Below are 16,146 nucleotides of genomic sequence, written 5' to 3' on the forward strand. Positions count from 1 at the left end.
TTTGGCTTAATAGGAATGATATTATCTTCAATAATTCCATTTGCAATGTTAATGATTTGGTTTGGTCTTGCAAGATGCTTGTTTGGAGATGGTCATTTGTAGAGAAAACTATTAACTCACCTTGCAACTTCTATGAGTTTTGCAAATCCCCTTTGTATTACTTAAGTTAGTTTTTGTCGGTGTTTGTTTTTCCGTTTTTGGCAGTCTTTACCTTTTGTAACCGAGTTTGTTAGAACTATTGTTCTAAATTAATATATTTTGATTAAAAAAAAATGACACTTGAAAAAACAACTAAAGAGAGTACTAGATAAAAAATTGTCACTAAATAAGGTATCTTTTATGGATGTGGGCTGGAAAAATTAAAAGACAACAAAATAATGTTTTTAATCTAATTAAAAAGACTCTTAGTACTTTTCAATGAGAAAAAATGATTTCTTAATCTATCCTTAACACTCTTAGGCAGCTAGCGCATTTTTATCAATACTTGAAGTAGTATATATATATTTTTGGCTAAGTTTTCGTTTTCTTCGGAACTATATTTTTGAAAACAAACATGATCTCTAAGAACCTCAAAGGATGTAGTGAAAAACTCTAAAAATAAAAACAAAATTGGAAAATATGTTACTAGTGATTTAATAATGTTAATTGCCAATCCGTTTCTTTTTTACAAGTCAAAACGATAGAGATGATTTTATTTTATACTAGTATATCATTTTAAACCCGGACTTTAATATTCCAAATTATTTTGATATAACCATAGTCAAAATCTAGGAATGAAATTTCAAAGTAAAAAACAGAAACAGAAGAAGAGATGATCTTTCTAAGAATCTTTCCTTTAACATGTGTTCACAGAACTCATTTTCCCTTTTTTTTAACTTCGGCTACTAAATGTCCAAGACCATTTGTTAGAGCGGATGTTGTGGTTAATGATGCCTTCAGTATGCACAAACACTGCACACACAAATCACTAAGTATAAATATAGACCAAAAAGTAAAGCTGATCAGTCAAAAATGATATTACTCCTTCATACCTCATATACACCAATCTTGATATCCTTCTCCTTAAGATCATCAAGAGGAGTTTCATAATAATTGAGTAAATTTAAAGCTGAAGTTGGAGAAGCTTGTGTTACAACCAAGTCATCTGTGGCTAAATAAGTTCTTGGCCCCTTCACATAGCCTTCAACAATTCCCTTTAGAGTAACAGGCTCTATATTTTTTGAACTGTCATAAAAACTTGTATTTTCACAAGTTATGAAAGATTTGTCATGCATATAAAACACTGAACAGGGTGGTCTAACTGGTAAAATCCGTTTACTTGTTTTGAACTGTGGGGCCAAGTAAGGATCAACAATCCTTTTCTTTGCTTCTTTCGATACAAAATATTTGTACTCATCTAAATCAACTATGCTCTGGTATAAAGCATCAATACTACCAAGAGAACAGTTTCCTCCAAAAATACATTCAAGTCCTCCCAAAGGAATTGTGAGAAAACTTAAAAGTAAGTCTGCAAAATCATTATCCCCTTGAGCGTATAGTATCTTTCCATCTGATTTTCTTATAACTAATTTCAATGCAATTTGAATATCTTTTGTATTGTCAAAACTGCAAAGAAAATTCATTGATTTCCTTCCCAGTGTTGGATTTTTCCGTAAAAATGAATCAGTAAGAGTTGATTCAGAAACCAAAGCACATGATAGCATATCCAGTACCTGTATAGAATACATCAATTAATGAAAAATAAAATATAGAAGAAAAAAACTAAAGAGTGGTTTGCTTGTGCATTGTGCATGTAAATAGGAAACCTTTTCCTTTGTGACATTGACAGTCATTTCCTTTAGCAAACTTATTTTCTTTATTCCGAAATGCTGGAGCATCATAAAGCTTGTAATATCCATGGAGTTTGGCATGACCCTTAGATCATCGGTAATAACAAAAGTTGCACCCCCATCAACAAATCCATTGCAGAATTGTTTTTTCAGCCTAACATCAGGGTCCAAATGACTACCACACCCACCACATTTTGTGGAAGTGGTCAAATCATAACAGACATCAAAGACATCAAGAGAGACATGAATAGAACTACAGATATAGTATTTTGTTGGAGGAGTATCATCAATGTTAAGTTTAAGAGAGCTTGAATAATCTTCCAATGAATAACTCGGGTTCAATAGCATTTCTTTGCTTATCTCTGTTTCCATACACTCTTTATCAAGATCTGCCACACTTTGATAAAGAGTGTTGAGACAACCAATAGTAACAGATCCCATATTGGAATCTTTTTGAAGAAGCCTTGTGATAGTTCCTAATGGAAATGTTAAGAAGCTACAAAGAACATCAACAAAGTCCTTCCCTGCTTCAGCAAATATGACTTTGTTACTCTCTTCATCCACCACAAGTTTCAGTGGCACATACTCCTCTCTTTGAGTAGCATCCATTGATGAAAGGAGCAACTAGTAAAAGAGAAGTTTGAATTTATAGTTATTACAAAGACAAAATTTAAACAAAGCGTTTCTACTGACTGAAACTTTGTTAGTTGTTTCGAGCATCATAGATAGCTATTTAGTACTGTACTCTTTTTGTTTAAATAAGTAAAAATGTCTACCGGATATGAAACGACAAATTTTTGAAAATAAGATTTGGATTCTTGGAAAAATATACTAGCAGAATTTACATGGTGCATGTATTGTCAGCTGTATTTTAATAGTTCTTTTCCAAAGCAAGTGCATAAAAACGTTGTCTTATGCAAAATTATGATCACTTTCATTAATTACGGCTTGGGTCAATTTTGAAAAAAAAATTTTTTTATAAGTGTCTCAAATTGTGAAAATTATCCCTAATTATTTATTTTAGACAGTAAAAAAAATTACTAAAAAATTAAGAATCTGGCTAACCAGTGTCTTGATGGCAATGGTTAAGCATTCATAAAAAAGAAAATATTCTATAGAAATTTTCATATTTCAATTTCTAAGACATTAAATATACAGATTACCGAGATAAAATTATTATTTTAAAGTTTTAACCATTGCCCTAAGGACACTGATTAATATTTCCCAAAAATTAAAGGCATTATAGGTATAAAAAAATAATAATTCTTTAAAAAGTAATAACAATTATTTTTGGGTTAAATAAGTTTTTGGTCCCTGTAAATATTGCAGTTTCATTTTTAGTCCCTCTTGGGTTTGGCAACAGTTTTAGCTGGTTTTGGCAACGGTTTTTTTTTGTAAAAACCGTTGCCTAAAGGCATGGAGGGACTAAAAATCAAAACTGCAATATTTATAAGGACCAAAAACTTATTTAACCCGTTATTTTTTCAATAAGCAATTGATATAAGAACTCGCACTAGGAGTGCAACCCTTACAACAAGATCGAACTACAAAGAGTTAAAACAATTCATAGGTAATTTATACCAATCATAAAAACTAGAAGATGATAACGCATTAGAATTAGCAAACCAACTCCATGATAAAAACATAACATTGGAACACGCCATGTCAAAACTATAAGAGACCTTATCAAATATCATGGCATTTCTCATAATCCATAAACTCCATGTTGTAGCAATTCAAATGGTGTTAATCTTTTTCTTATCTTTAACATTCTTCACCTTCTCTTGAATGACCCCAAAATCCAAAAACTCCTCTAACTTGAAGGAAAGATTTTCCCCCATCCACAAGTAAATTCGCCCCCATAAGGTCTTCGACACAAGGCAATGGAAGAACAAATGATTTGAAGTCTCCGGGTGAATCATACAAAACTCACAAAGAGGATTTGAGAAAATATTATCAACTCCTCTTATAATCAACATATCTTTAGATGGTAATCTAGAGATAATCATTCTCCAAGTGAAAATCTAAATTTTGTACGGGGCCAACGACTTCCACATAACATTCAACAAAGGCATCTTGGAGGGCAGCCACACGACATCTTTACTTTCGGAAATCAATCCAGACGTACTAGCCACCGAAAATATGCCGTCTAAGTTAAGAATCCACTAGAAATCATCCTTGCCTTCCCGAATCGGCCTGGCCGTAAGCAGTAGACACAATAGCTGATGCCACTTCTCCTTGATCGCGCTATTGGAAGCAGGTAATAACTCCCCAAACTCTGATCCGAATAGGCAATTAGGATGCCAAACCACCTCATCTTGCTCCCAGGTAAAAGCAGCGGACACAGAACACAGTTTGTTGATAGACATGCCAAACAAATCCGGACACAGAACACAGTTTGTTGAAAGCATGAATACCTTTATTAACAATGCACTGAACACACCCCGTGAAACCTTCTTCATCACAATCCTCCTTCACATTGTTGTTTATGACATCCCTCCACCAAATGGAGTTCGAATTCGTTGTTGTCCCGCTGGATACAAGCACCTTAAGTTTTGGCTCATAATATCTCCAAGTCAAGAAATCACTCCAAATTATATTGTCCTCCTTAAGGATCCTCCATTTCCACTTGAGCAGTAGAGATTTATTTATTTCCCCCGCATATCTCACGCCTAAGCCCCCCTTCTCTTTGGACTTGCATACCGTTTCCCACTTCACCCAATGAATGCTTCTTTTTTTTCACATTACCGCTCCATAAAAAGTTGCTTAAAAGGCTTCTAATCTATTTTAAAACCACCCCAACGCCTTATTAAAGGAGAAGGTGAAAGAAGGGATGGAATTGAGAATCGTATTTATAAGCGTCACTCTACCCCCAATAGATATCTTTCTTCCCTTTCAAGAAGAAAGCCTACTTTTAATATTATTGATCATCTTCAACCAAACCTTCCTACTTCTAGGATTTGCACCAACCATTATACCTAGGAACAAGAACAATATATCTCTTTTTTTGCAAGCGAGAAAAGTTGTTGCAAAATTCACCGCAAATTGTAATATATCCACAATCTCCTCTTCACCATACTTGAGGGGCTTAAAATCACCCATAGCCACCGACTTCCTAACTAAAGCGGTTAGACCTTCCATGGCTAGAACAAAAAGAAAAGGAGACAAAGGGTACCCTTGTTACAATCCCTTTTGAACCTTAAAATCCCTCGTGGCACTTCTGTTCACCAACACGGACATATGACTCATGAAGACACAAGCTTCCAACCACTTCATCCAAACATCACCAAACCCCGTGTTCTTCAAAACAAATCTAAGATAATTCCAAGAGATAGAATCATAAGCCTTCTCAAAATCGACCTTAAGCACAAAACAACTCTTCTTCGTTTTTGTAGACCAATCAATAATCTCATTCACCAATAAAACCCCATCCATCATGTTTCTACCTGGGACAAAAGAGGTTTGATTGGGAGAAACTAGTGTGCCAATGACTTTTTTAATTCTAGCGGCCAACAACTTCGCTAAAATTTTGTAAATACTCCCCACGAAACAAATAGGGCGGTACTCGGTCAAGTCTTGAGGGTTCTTGCTCTTCGGTATTAACACAATAAAAGACGACATGATAGATTTCACAAGCGAACCTCTTTAGTGGAAATCGGAATAAAACCTAAAAATGTCCTCTTTAAGAAGGTTCCAAAAACACCTAAAAAACTCAAGCGTGTACCCATCCGGACCTGGGCTCTTATCTCCATCACAAGACAAAATAGCTTCCTTAACTTCTGACTCCGAGAACGGGCTCTCCATCTCCAATCTATCCATGATGTCAATAGCGACAATCCAAGGTTAGAGGGAACTGGTCTACTCTCCTCCTCATCTTTAAAAAAACCGTTGAAATGGTCGAATATGAAATTTTTTATATCTTGAACCTCTTCCAATCTACCCCTCCTAGAAATGAGAGAACAAATCGCTACTACTTTTGTTATCTAGGACACACCTACTCTAGCACAAATGAAAGTCTGAGATTCCCTAAAGCGTGTTATCATGGAGGATGCATCGTGTGCGTTACTGCCCCACGATGGACGAAGCTTATATATTAGTCTTGAACTTGAGGAGCTTCAAGTGAAAAAGTCGCTCGTTAAGCCTCCCCAATTTCCAGCGCGATATTTAAAGAGACCAATACCCATGGGGAATTCTGTGTTGCTTCCAAAGGAGTTTCCCTTGCTCTGCTAGCCCGACCAGGTATGAGGATTGTTAGAGTGTTTCGGTCTTACATCTATAAAGAAAATTACTATTAATTTTTAAAAAATGAAAGAAGCTTGTCTAGAGTTATTGGATTTGGCTTATAATACATGTCGGGAGTTATTCGTCCTGGACTTTGGTTTTGTCAGGCAAGGAGAAGTCTTCATATATGACCACTTTCCAAAAGAGAAGGAAGTACTCCAAGAAATTGTTAATTCCCTTACCATTGAACGATAGCGATATGTTGGAACAAGATTTGGTTCTTCAATAAGTCTCTGTGTTTTGACGATAACAATACATATATTTTATATGTAACAATTTAGTTTCTAATAGTTTTTTGAGTGTGTAGATACTGTGTTCTAAGAGATTTTGGATTGTTGTCCATGAAGAATCATAAAAAACAAGCAAGGCACCTCAGAAACATCATTTGCATCTGATTCTAAAGAAACATTAGAAGTTCTGAAGAATACTAAATGTTATCAGAAAGTGGAGTTACGGTGGGCTTCTCAAATAAGTTGTTGCTATAGAAGTCACAAGTAAAAAGAAGAAAGAACTCTGTTAGAGCTTCTGCTCCAAGATCAGAAATCAATGACTGAGCCTTCAAGTCAAGTTCAGAAGTCAAGATTTGTTAATTAGAAAAACAATTGCTTCTAATTCTAAAGACAAAGTCAAGATTCTAAATTAGAAGATCAGAAGTGTCTTCAAACAATGAAAGGACGTGTTCTCAGATGCTCACATATCTGATAACAGTGTTCTAACTCTTAAATGATTCTGATATAAAGTCTGAAGAAATCAATCTGAAGAACAAGTGCTGAAGACTTGAAGTTCTGAAGATTCAAGTTTTTGAAGACAAATGGTTCTGAAGACTAAGTGATGAAGACTCTAAAGACGTGGTTCTGAAAACTCTGAAGACCCAAATGCTTATTTTCCTTCTTCCAACTCATGCTGTCAACCTCTGAAGTTCAAGAAGAAAAGAAAATAACGTTATGTAGTACGAAGTACAAGGTATAGACGAATGTTTCGCTCCACTACTGAGAAAGGATGGATGTTGCGTACTATCTTGTTTCCCACTACGATCAAGATGTTGGAAATAAAAAGGACCTTATTTCCCTCCAACATCTACTTTGAGAAACTATAAAAGAAGATTAAATCATCCAACAACAATGACGACAACCAAAAAAAGGGGTTGTTGTTGCAATCATTAAATAATGATATCCACACTGCTATAATGGTTGTTGTCATTACAATTGTTATCCATTTCTTGGTTTGAATATAACTCAATCACACAGATGAAAAGAATCAAAAGATACAGAAAAAGAACAAATATTCAGAAGTCGGTGATTAAGAAGTATCTGTCAAAAGAGAAGGTGAAGCGCATGCCAATTAAAAACGCTAATGGGCCAATTAGTTGATGTTAATGCCTAAGTTTATATGTAGAAGCAAATATGAACAAAGAAGATAAAGAATGAAGATTCTACTCAATTCTAATCATATACATCTTGATAGAGATTAGAAAAAGAAAGGAGTTATTGCTCGTGACTTGCTCAATAAAGAAGATGAAGAAGAAGAACACTAAAGATGTTATCCAACATATAATCATAGACATCTTTGTAGAACAATGTAATGAACACAAGAGTTTTTGTTCAGATCGTGTTTTAGTTTTAGGATTCTTCATGTAAATTGTCTTAACATAAGAGTTAGTGCTCAAAATTATGTTAAACAATATGTGCTTAATTAATTGTGTAATCTTCTTAAGAGAAGCAATCATGTAAACACAAATCTTATCAACTGTATGTTGATGGCACCTTGAGCGATATAATGAATATCAGAAGCTCAAGAAGACAATGGCAGTGAGTCATTATGGAAATCCTCTTAGAAGACTGAGTGAAGTTCAGGACTCTAATGGGGGTAAATGAACGTTATATCCTTTGAGATCACTGAACGGTTCATTTCTTGGTAGTTAGTCACTTGCGGTTGCTTGTGCAATGTTAGTCACTTGCGGGTAGCTTGTGCAGAGTTGTTAGTTACTTGTGGTTGTTTGTGCATTGTATTGTGAGTTGCCGACATGTGCCCGTGCAATTGTAATCAGTTTGGTTATAGTGGATTAAGACATTGAGTTCAAGGAGAAATCACCTCGGAAAGGTGGACTGGACTAACTTGAGAATTTCTCAAGTGAACTAGAATATACCGCGTGTCTTTTGCTTCTGTTTGTTACATTCTGATCATTATTTAGTCAGAAGCTATAATAAGACTCAAGTTTCTAAGAAAGCTGGATGCTTCTGAGAAACATTAAGCTTCTGATAAATAAGACCTGAAAGCATCTGATAAACAAAATCTCCTTAAGCGTCAACATAAGAACTTTAAGAAAGGAAAAATTATTGAAAACCCAATTCAAATCCCCCTTCTTATGTTTTTCTCCACCTTCACGATATTTAGAAGAGCTTACAGGGGTTTCTACCTTACATTTCGTTATAGAGGCCATTGTAGATACCTTCTTCTACCCCGACACACGAGTTAAAGAGATGAAGGTTCTTGTGCACGAGGTGACGAAGAAGAATGAAGCCTTAGTTTCTTCTCATGCATCTCTATCTACGATAAAGGTCATTTATGAAGTAAATCGAGCACTAGATCCTTCCTGAAGAAAGATAGAATAGCTCGAGACGTTTTGAAGGAGTCTCAGGAAGCACTACTATAAAAATATATTTTAGCGTCAGACAAGAATCGACACTAGAAGCACAAAAATGACGCTTACTAGGGTTTAGCATCGACTTTGCGTCATTATCATACCCAAGTTAAAACACTTTAATATTCCAGCCAGACCGAGTCTCATGCTGACTGAGTGCAAGCCGACGCTATATCTAGGCCAACACTAATGCACTATAATAAAACAAAAGTCAAAAAACTATGTAGCTTCGGCCTAACCGAGTCTAATTTTTACCTCAAAAAGTCCACAAACTACATCGCCTTGACTTAACCGACGCTAAAATCAAACTCTAAATGTTAACAAAATTAAGTAGCATCGACCTTATCGACCCTAAAGTAAAAGTTTATAAATTACTTAATTTTACTCCAACAAACGTTAAAGTCAAAACAACCTTTCTCAATCAAAATTGCAAACAATTATTTTGACCTACATTTTGTAAAATCTTCTCACTTATTTATATTTGGTTTTTCATATATTAAATGTGTCACACATATTATATTCTCCGACAACCATAAACATGCCATATGGAAAAATAGTATGTGTTCTGTTTATTTTAAATTTAATTTATAATTTAACAAGTCTGCATCAACTATCAACTTGCCAATATTTACCATGATTCCATGAACATATACCATTTTCAAATTGTGATACCTCAGTATATTTATCATGATAATCTCACAACTATAAACAATCAACACACACAAATTTTAATTTTATGGCGCATACTAATACATACCACTGTGCATAAGGACCAACAATGCCTCATTATGAGCTACATTAGTGTATGCATGGCTAATGAACCTTTTAACACCAAAACTTCATGTTCTAGAATATAATTGAAATAAACTAATAATCAAATCCAAGAAACTTTGTTATAACCATTTTTGTACATTCAATATACTCTACGGATAGAGAAATACATAGAATTGAAGATAGTAAAATAAAAAATTGGAAGATTTTGTTGGAATTGTTTGCTTGGAATTTTCTCGAAAAACTAATCATGGTATTTCTTTCCATCGGAACAACCGCGTCCTTATGCTCATTAGTAAACTTGTTGAAGTTATAAAGTAAAACAAAAATATCTCTTTTTGATATGAAGTTGAATAGATTATCATAAGAAGAATTAGGCCCAAAATTAGAATCAATTCTAGAAGAAAAAAACTTCCACAAAAAAGAAGCAAGTGAAAGGCTTTCATAAAAATTCTGGTTGACTCGAGAATGAGATTTTCGTTCTCTACATGTCAAATCATAAATTAGTAATTTCATTGAATCTCAAAAAAAATTCAAATTAATGTATGGATTCATAGGTCTATGTGTGTGTAATGATCATCTTCATGGGTTAACGAAAAATGTGCGAAAGCTCTATTTTTCTCGGCCATTCTATGAATATATTCTTTTTTGGGTATGAAATCATCACTCCCTTTAGAAGTATTCTTTATTAGAGTTTTCTCTCTTTAGGTGGTAGGATGAAATATAAGAGGGTTTGAGTTATTCTTATTATTATTTGACATGTTGTGGTTTGGATCATTTGGAGGACAAACAATGAGAGTGTTTTTTCGGGTATTTTAACAAATGTAAAAGAGGTGAGGAGAAAGATATATTTTGGTTTGAAAATGGTTCTTTGACAGGTCAATGGGGGATTCTTGCATCTTCATAGAATGACTTCAATCTTGTAGACAATTGTTACTTTCATATTTGGAATATTCTACCGCTCATTTGTTGAGTCGTAGGAGCTTTCTGCGTTGTTTTCGGGTGGGGCATCCCTTATACCCCTTTTTAATTCCATTGTCTATTAAAAAAAACTTCAAAACTCTATCCTTCAATCGAAACTTTTAGCCAGGTAGAGGGAGAGTGTGTTTTTTCTTTCTTCCTGGATGCTTCTAATCCGGTGTTGGTGGTCAAATTTTTTGAGCTCTAGCTTAATCCTTCATTGAGGTGCAATTTTTAGAGGGCAATTTTTCTACTGTTGACTTGTGGTAGTTTTTTTGTTTGTTGTGGACTTGAAGTTTGATTGTTTTAGTTTGATTATATTATTTGTAGCTTTTAGTACTTGTGTCCATCCTCTATTCATTTGTATGTTATTTGAATTCTATCATATTTTAATAGTTTTATTGTTTTTCCTAAAAAATCTTTTATAATTTTACTTTTTTATATAACAATAACTACATTTCTTAATATATGTAAAAATGACAAAAACAAATTATGTGAATCCAAGACCACACTCACAAAGGAGTTTTTTGATCTATGGCAAACTCCACAAGCAAACAAGCAACAAGGCACAAGCAGAAGAACTCAAGGAAAAGCAAGTTTGACTATTCAAGACAAATCAGGTCGACCTGCTCTGCATCTAGGTCGACTCAAAACAAGGAAAACAAGGAAGATTTAGAAATGCCACAGTTAGGTCGACCTACTCACACTCCAGGTCGACCTAAAATGATGAAATTTACATACCTCTCTGTTAGGTCGACTCATATAACCTCTAGGTCGACCTAAACTGAAGAAAAGTCTTCAGTACATGTTTCAACAGAATTCTGGTTGACCTAAAACTTCGACAGGTCGACCTAACTGGGAAGAATTTCATCTAGGTTGAATCCAGTTCTGTTAGGTCGACCTAAGCACTACAAGAGGTCGACCTATTTGCTCAAATTGGCCAAATTTGCAGATCTGCTATGCTCCAACTGACAGCCCTCATATATATGATCTAATGTGAATTATTCAACAATAACACCAACAAATGAAAGATACACAAAGGCTTCTCATCTTCGTTCTTCTTCATCTCCAACACAATTACACATAATCATTCTTGTGTTGAGGGTTAGTGATCGAGTTCGATAACGTCCATGGAACGGAATTGAAGATTCCTAGTGGGTGAAGATTTGTGGGGTTTTTGGTGAATAAAATCTGAGGGTTTTGTCCTCCAAGATTGGTGAATTTTGGGGGTTTTTATCAAGAGGCTTCATCAAGGATCCAGCTGAGTGTGAAGATTGTAGAACAAGTGTTCAAGCAAGTCGAGACACTGCAGAAAGGGATCAAAGTGAAGCTCTTGGAAGACCTTAATCTGGCTCAAGATTAAGGGGGAAGAAGATTTAAAGGATCGACAAATTTGGTTTATTGTTTATCGCTTTATTATCTTCTTTGTATAAACTGCTTTCAACATTAATGGAAGATTTCCCAATTTCAATTTGGAATTGGGGGCAGACGTAGTCGTAGCGAGGACGATCGACGAACTGCCTAAACAAATATCGTGTTCTTGTCGCTTTTATCTTTCATTTACGTTCTGTTCATATTTGGTTATAATTGCAAATTGATCAACGATTCGAGTGTTAAAATTGTGAATTAAGAACTTGCATAAACATCACAATTCATCACACATTGAATCACCATCAATTTGATCATTATCACCAAGTGTTTGTGTTTTTGCTTCTTTCACTATTATTGCATTGCAAATCAAAGTTTATCAATTTAGAAGTTAATCGATTTTCAGCTGTGAAACGTATTGATTCGATAACATATCACTTCATTGTTAATCTCAATTATCTTGTGGCTTTGGCACATATACGACCCTTGCAATAACGGTCTGGAATAGACGCAAGTCGATTCAGAACCGCTTTCGCATTAGTTCGAAATAATTCCGAAAAACTCTGTGAGATCTATTCACCCCCCCTCTAGATCCTTAGGCCAGCGTCTAACAAGTGGCATAAAGAGTTGGTTAATTCCGTGCTACGTGAAACACTTATTGGAAAGATGGCTTCCGGACCTAAAGGGGCTCACAATAGAGCTCCAATTTTCAACGGTGAAAACTATGGCTATTGGAAGGATTGTATGTGTGTCCATATCAATGCCATTGATAGGAACATCTGGACAGCTATTGTCAATGGTCCATTTCAGATCACCATGACAAATGCAGCTGGTGCAGTTGTTCCAAAACCAGAAAATACTTGGGATGCTGAAGATGAAAAGAGATATGGATACGATTGGAAAGCGAGAAACATTCTAATCTCAGCTCTAGGAGTTGATGAATACTATCGCGTTTCCCATTGTAGATCCGCTAAAGCTATGTGGGACACATTGCAAGTTGCCCACGAGGGAACAGATGGTGTCAAGCTATCTAGGATCAATATGTTAACTCAAGAGTTCGAACTCTTCCACATGGAAGATGGTGAATCCATCGAAAACATGCAGAAGAGATTCGTTCACCTGAAAGATCGTTTAAATTCTCTTGATAGACTTGTTTCCAATGCAATTTCTACTAACAAAATCTTAAGATGTTTGAACAGGGAATGGCAACCCAATGTTACAGCAATAAAGGAAGCAAATGATCTAAACACCTTAGACATTACCACTCTCTTTGGTAAACTAAAGGAACATGAACAACACCTTAAATGCCTTGACATGCATGAGAAAAGGGTAAAGAAAGAAAAGAACATGGAGAAAGAGGTGGAGAAGAAGTAAATAGCTCTAAAGGCTTCAAGATCCAAGACCTCAAAACAAGAGCAAGAGGATAGTGATACTAGTGACGAGGAAGACTCGGATGATGAGGAAATGAGACTATTTGTGCGAAGGTACAACAAATACATAAAGAAAAATGGAGCAAAACACTCCGACAAAAGCTTGATCAACTATAGGAAGCAATACAACAGGTACAAACAAGATGAAAATAATAAAGGAAAATCCAAAGGTCCTTGTTTCAATTGTGGTAAAGTTGGTCATTACAAACCGGGGTGTCCATACCTTAAGAAGGAGAAAGAGAAGAATCAAAGCAAAAGTCACAACAAGCCTAGAAGAGCCTACATAGCATGGGAAAGTGATTCCTCAAGTGAAGACTCATCAAGCGATGAAGAAGAATCGGCAAACTTATGTCTTACGGCTCATCAACACAAGAAAAAGAAACGTGTAAGTCATCTTAAACATGAACTTGTAGATAAGGTATCTCATGCTCAATTAAAATTAGCTTTTGAAGAACTACATAGAGATGCAATTGAAGCTTTCAAACTTTTGGCCTCAAATAAGAAAATCTTTTCATATCTTGAATCAAAAGTTGAGAAAACCGAAAAGGATATGGAAGCTTTAAAACAATCAATGCTAGATATTCAAAAGGATAAAGTTGAGATAGATCCTACATCATGGTTTGGTTGAGAGACATGTCATATTTGGCAAAAAGAAGTAAGAGATCTAAAAACCAAATTAGACAAGGCTCTACAACCAAAAGTGACTTTTGCGGTTGATCCAAATAAGTTCAAAAGATCGTATACTCCTTTATATAGTAAATACACTTTTGTACCAAAAGTATCAACTAGCAAAACAGCATACTCTCATCATATCACTTGTCATTATTGTTGCAAAAAGGGTCATACCATTGAAAAATGCAAATTTAGGAGGATTTTAGTTCCTAAAGGAGTATTTCAATGGTTTCCGAAGTGCAACAATTTATGTACTCACTACCAAGGACCCAATGAAGATTGGGGACCTTCCACTCTAAATTAATTTTGCAGGAAATGTGTCTTGACATTGCCGAAAGGTTGTGATTCCTTGATAGCGGATGTTCAAGACACATGACGGGAGACATATCACTTTTTGTTGAGTTCCACGCAAAGAAAAAGGGTTATGTCACCTATGGAGACAACAATCGGGGAGCTATACTTGGTAAAGGAAGTGTAGGCCTATCTATTGAAGACATTGTCAAAGATAAGGAAGACGAGAGTGAAACTATTGAGAAGAAAGATGCTGAGAAAGAGAAAGATGAGTCTCATGATGATAATGAAAAAGAAAGCATCTCAAACAATGAAGAACTTCCTAAGGCCTGGACAAATGTGAAAGATCATCCAACTGACAACATAATAGGGGACATCTCAAAGGGCGTTACAACTCGCTCCAAGATAAGCAACTTTTGTCATCATTTTGCATTTGTTTCACAAGTTGAGCCGAAAAACGCTAAGGACGCATTACTTGATGAACATTGGCTAATGGCCATGCAAGAAGAATTAAAACAATTTAAACGGAATGATGTTTGGGACCTAGTCCCTCATCCGGGAGATCATCAAGTAATCAGCACTAAATGGGTTTTTCGTAACAAACTTGATGAAAATGGCGTTATTACTAGAAACAAAGCTAGATTAGTTGCCCAAGGTTATAATCAAGAGGAAGGTAATCCAACTCAAACACAACATGTGACCGGAGGACTCTATTCTACGAGATAATGACGAGACACCTACATATTGAGAAGACGGTAACATGTTTGTTGTTCACTTCCAAAAATATCATTGATACTATAAAATGCTATCAATTAACATGTTTATAGTGACTTCATGTATGTTTATCCATATATCTCAATTACATATATATGTCTATCATCTCCATTCATAGCATATCGTGTTTTGGGCATACAAGCAAGTAACTAAACATAAATCCATCATATAGTAACATCCCTAAGGCATTTCAAACAATTGAAGCAACTTAGGTTGACCTACCTTGTATCTGAGTCGACCTACAGAAGTAAATTTTCAACAGAAATAAAAAATGCTCAGTTACGTCGACCTACCCATCCTTTAGGTCGCCTAATTTGATGCTTTTTCTCAGTACTTCTGTTAGGTCGACCCAGCCTTCAATTAGGTCGACCTCCTGCTGCAAAAATTCCCAAATCTGGATCTGTTGGTCTACCCGACCCATCCCCATACATAACTAGACATTCCATTTTCCATTTTTGCTCATTCTCATATCATTGTGTACGGCCAACCCTAATTTCTCAAGTTCAAAGACAGCCAAAGATCATCTCTCTCACTCAAATCCTAAACAATCATGGCACCTAAATCAAGAAAGGGAAAGGAAATCGCATCTGGATCATCTTCTCAACCGGTAAGTGTTATAGCCCTTGTTCATCCTGATTGCAAAGAAAATTTTGAAAAATGGAAAATGAAGAGGAAGGTAGTCAAGCAATATATCTTTAATCAAAATGTTGCTAAGCATATGCACATTCCTGATGTTGTTAGTCTTGTTCAGCATCAAAATGTTAACCCCCTTTTGGAATGTGCCACACCGTACTGTGAGAATACTATTAGGGCTTTATATGCAGGGTTCATAAGAGAGGAAGGTTGTAATTTTCGATTTAAGATGTGGTCGAGATCCCATATTGTTGACAAACGAGCCTGGATAAGTATCTTTGGTCCTACACTCATGGGAGATGAAGTCCGTATAGAAGACGGTGACATTCCGGCCAACTATGATCATGTCGCCTACATGAAATCTATTCTCAAAGACCCTGCCGTCTTTGACAAGACAAATGAATCCATCACAGCCGGTCAACTAAAAAGAGATCCTAGGCTCCTCAACTGGATTATCTCAAGAGTCATTCGACCACAAGCAGGCGGATTCTCAAGA

The 16,146-nt window shown here is 35.5% G+C and overlaps 1 protein-coding gene across 1 annotated transcript; it reads right to left on the bottom strand.

Moving 5' to 3' along the window:
* Positions 1–855: 855 nt before the first annotated feature.
* LOC131614085 (uncharacterized) lies at positions 856–4,970 on the bottom strand. The gene is made up of 4 exons (XM_058885713.1): positions 4,773–4,970; positions 1,806–2,453; positions 1,032–1,712; positions 856–951 (listed from the first exon to the last, which is right to left on the bottom strand). Exons 1-4 carry the CDS (start codon positions 4,968–4,970, stop codon positions 856–858), a joined length of 1,623 nt encoding a protein of 540 aa, XP_058741696.1.
* Positions 4,971–16,146: the final 11,176 nt, after the last annotated feature.

The sequence above is a fragment of the Vicia villosa genome, linkage group LG6 (assembly GCF_029867415.1).
Source record: "Vicia villosa cultivar HV-30 ecotype Madison, WI linkage group LG6, Vvil1.0, whole genome shotgun sequence".
Taxonomy (NCBI): domain Eukaryota; kingdom Viridiplantae; phylum Streptophyta; class Magnoliopsida; order Fabales; family Fabaceae; genus Vicia; species Vicia villosa.

Bases quoted from the DNA above. Each gene is read 5' to 3' on its own strand.
- LOC131614085 (XM_058885713.1), bottom strand. From the start codon at position 4,970: ATGGAAGGTCTAACCGCTTTAGTTAGGAAGTCGGTGGCTATGGGTGAT. The intron at 2,454-4,772 runs GTTTGGTTGAAG...CTCTTTTACTAG, and splicing joins CAAATCCTAGAAGTAGGAAG to TTGCTCCTTTCATCAATGGA. The intron at 1,713-1,805 runs GTTTCCTATTTA...TATTCTATACAG, and splicing joins TCAATGTCACAAAGGAAAAG to GTACTGGATATGCTATCATG.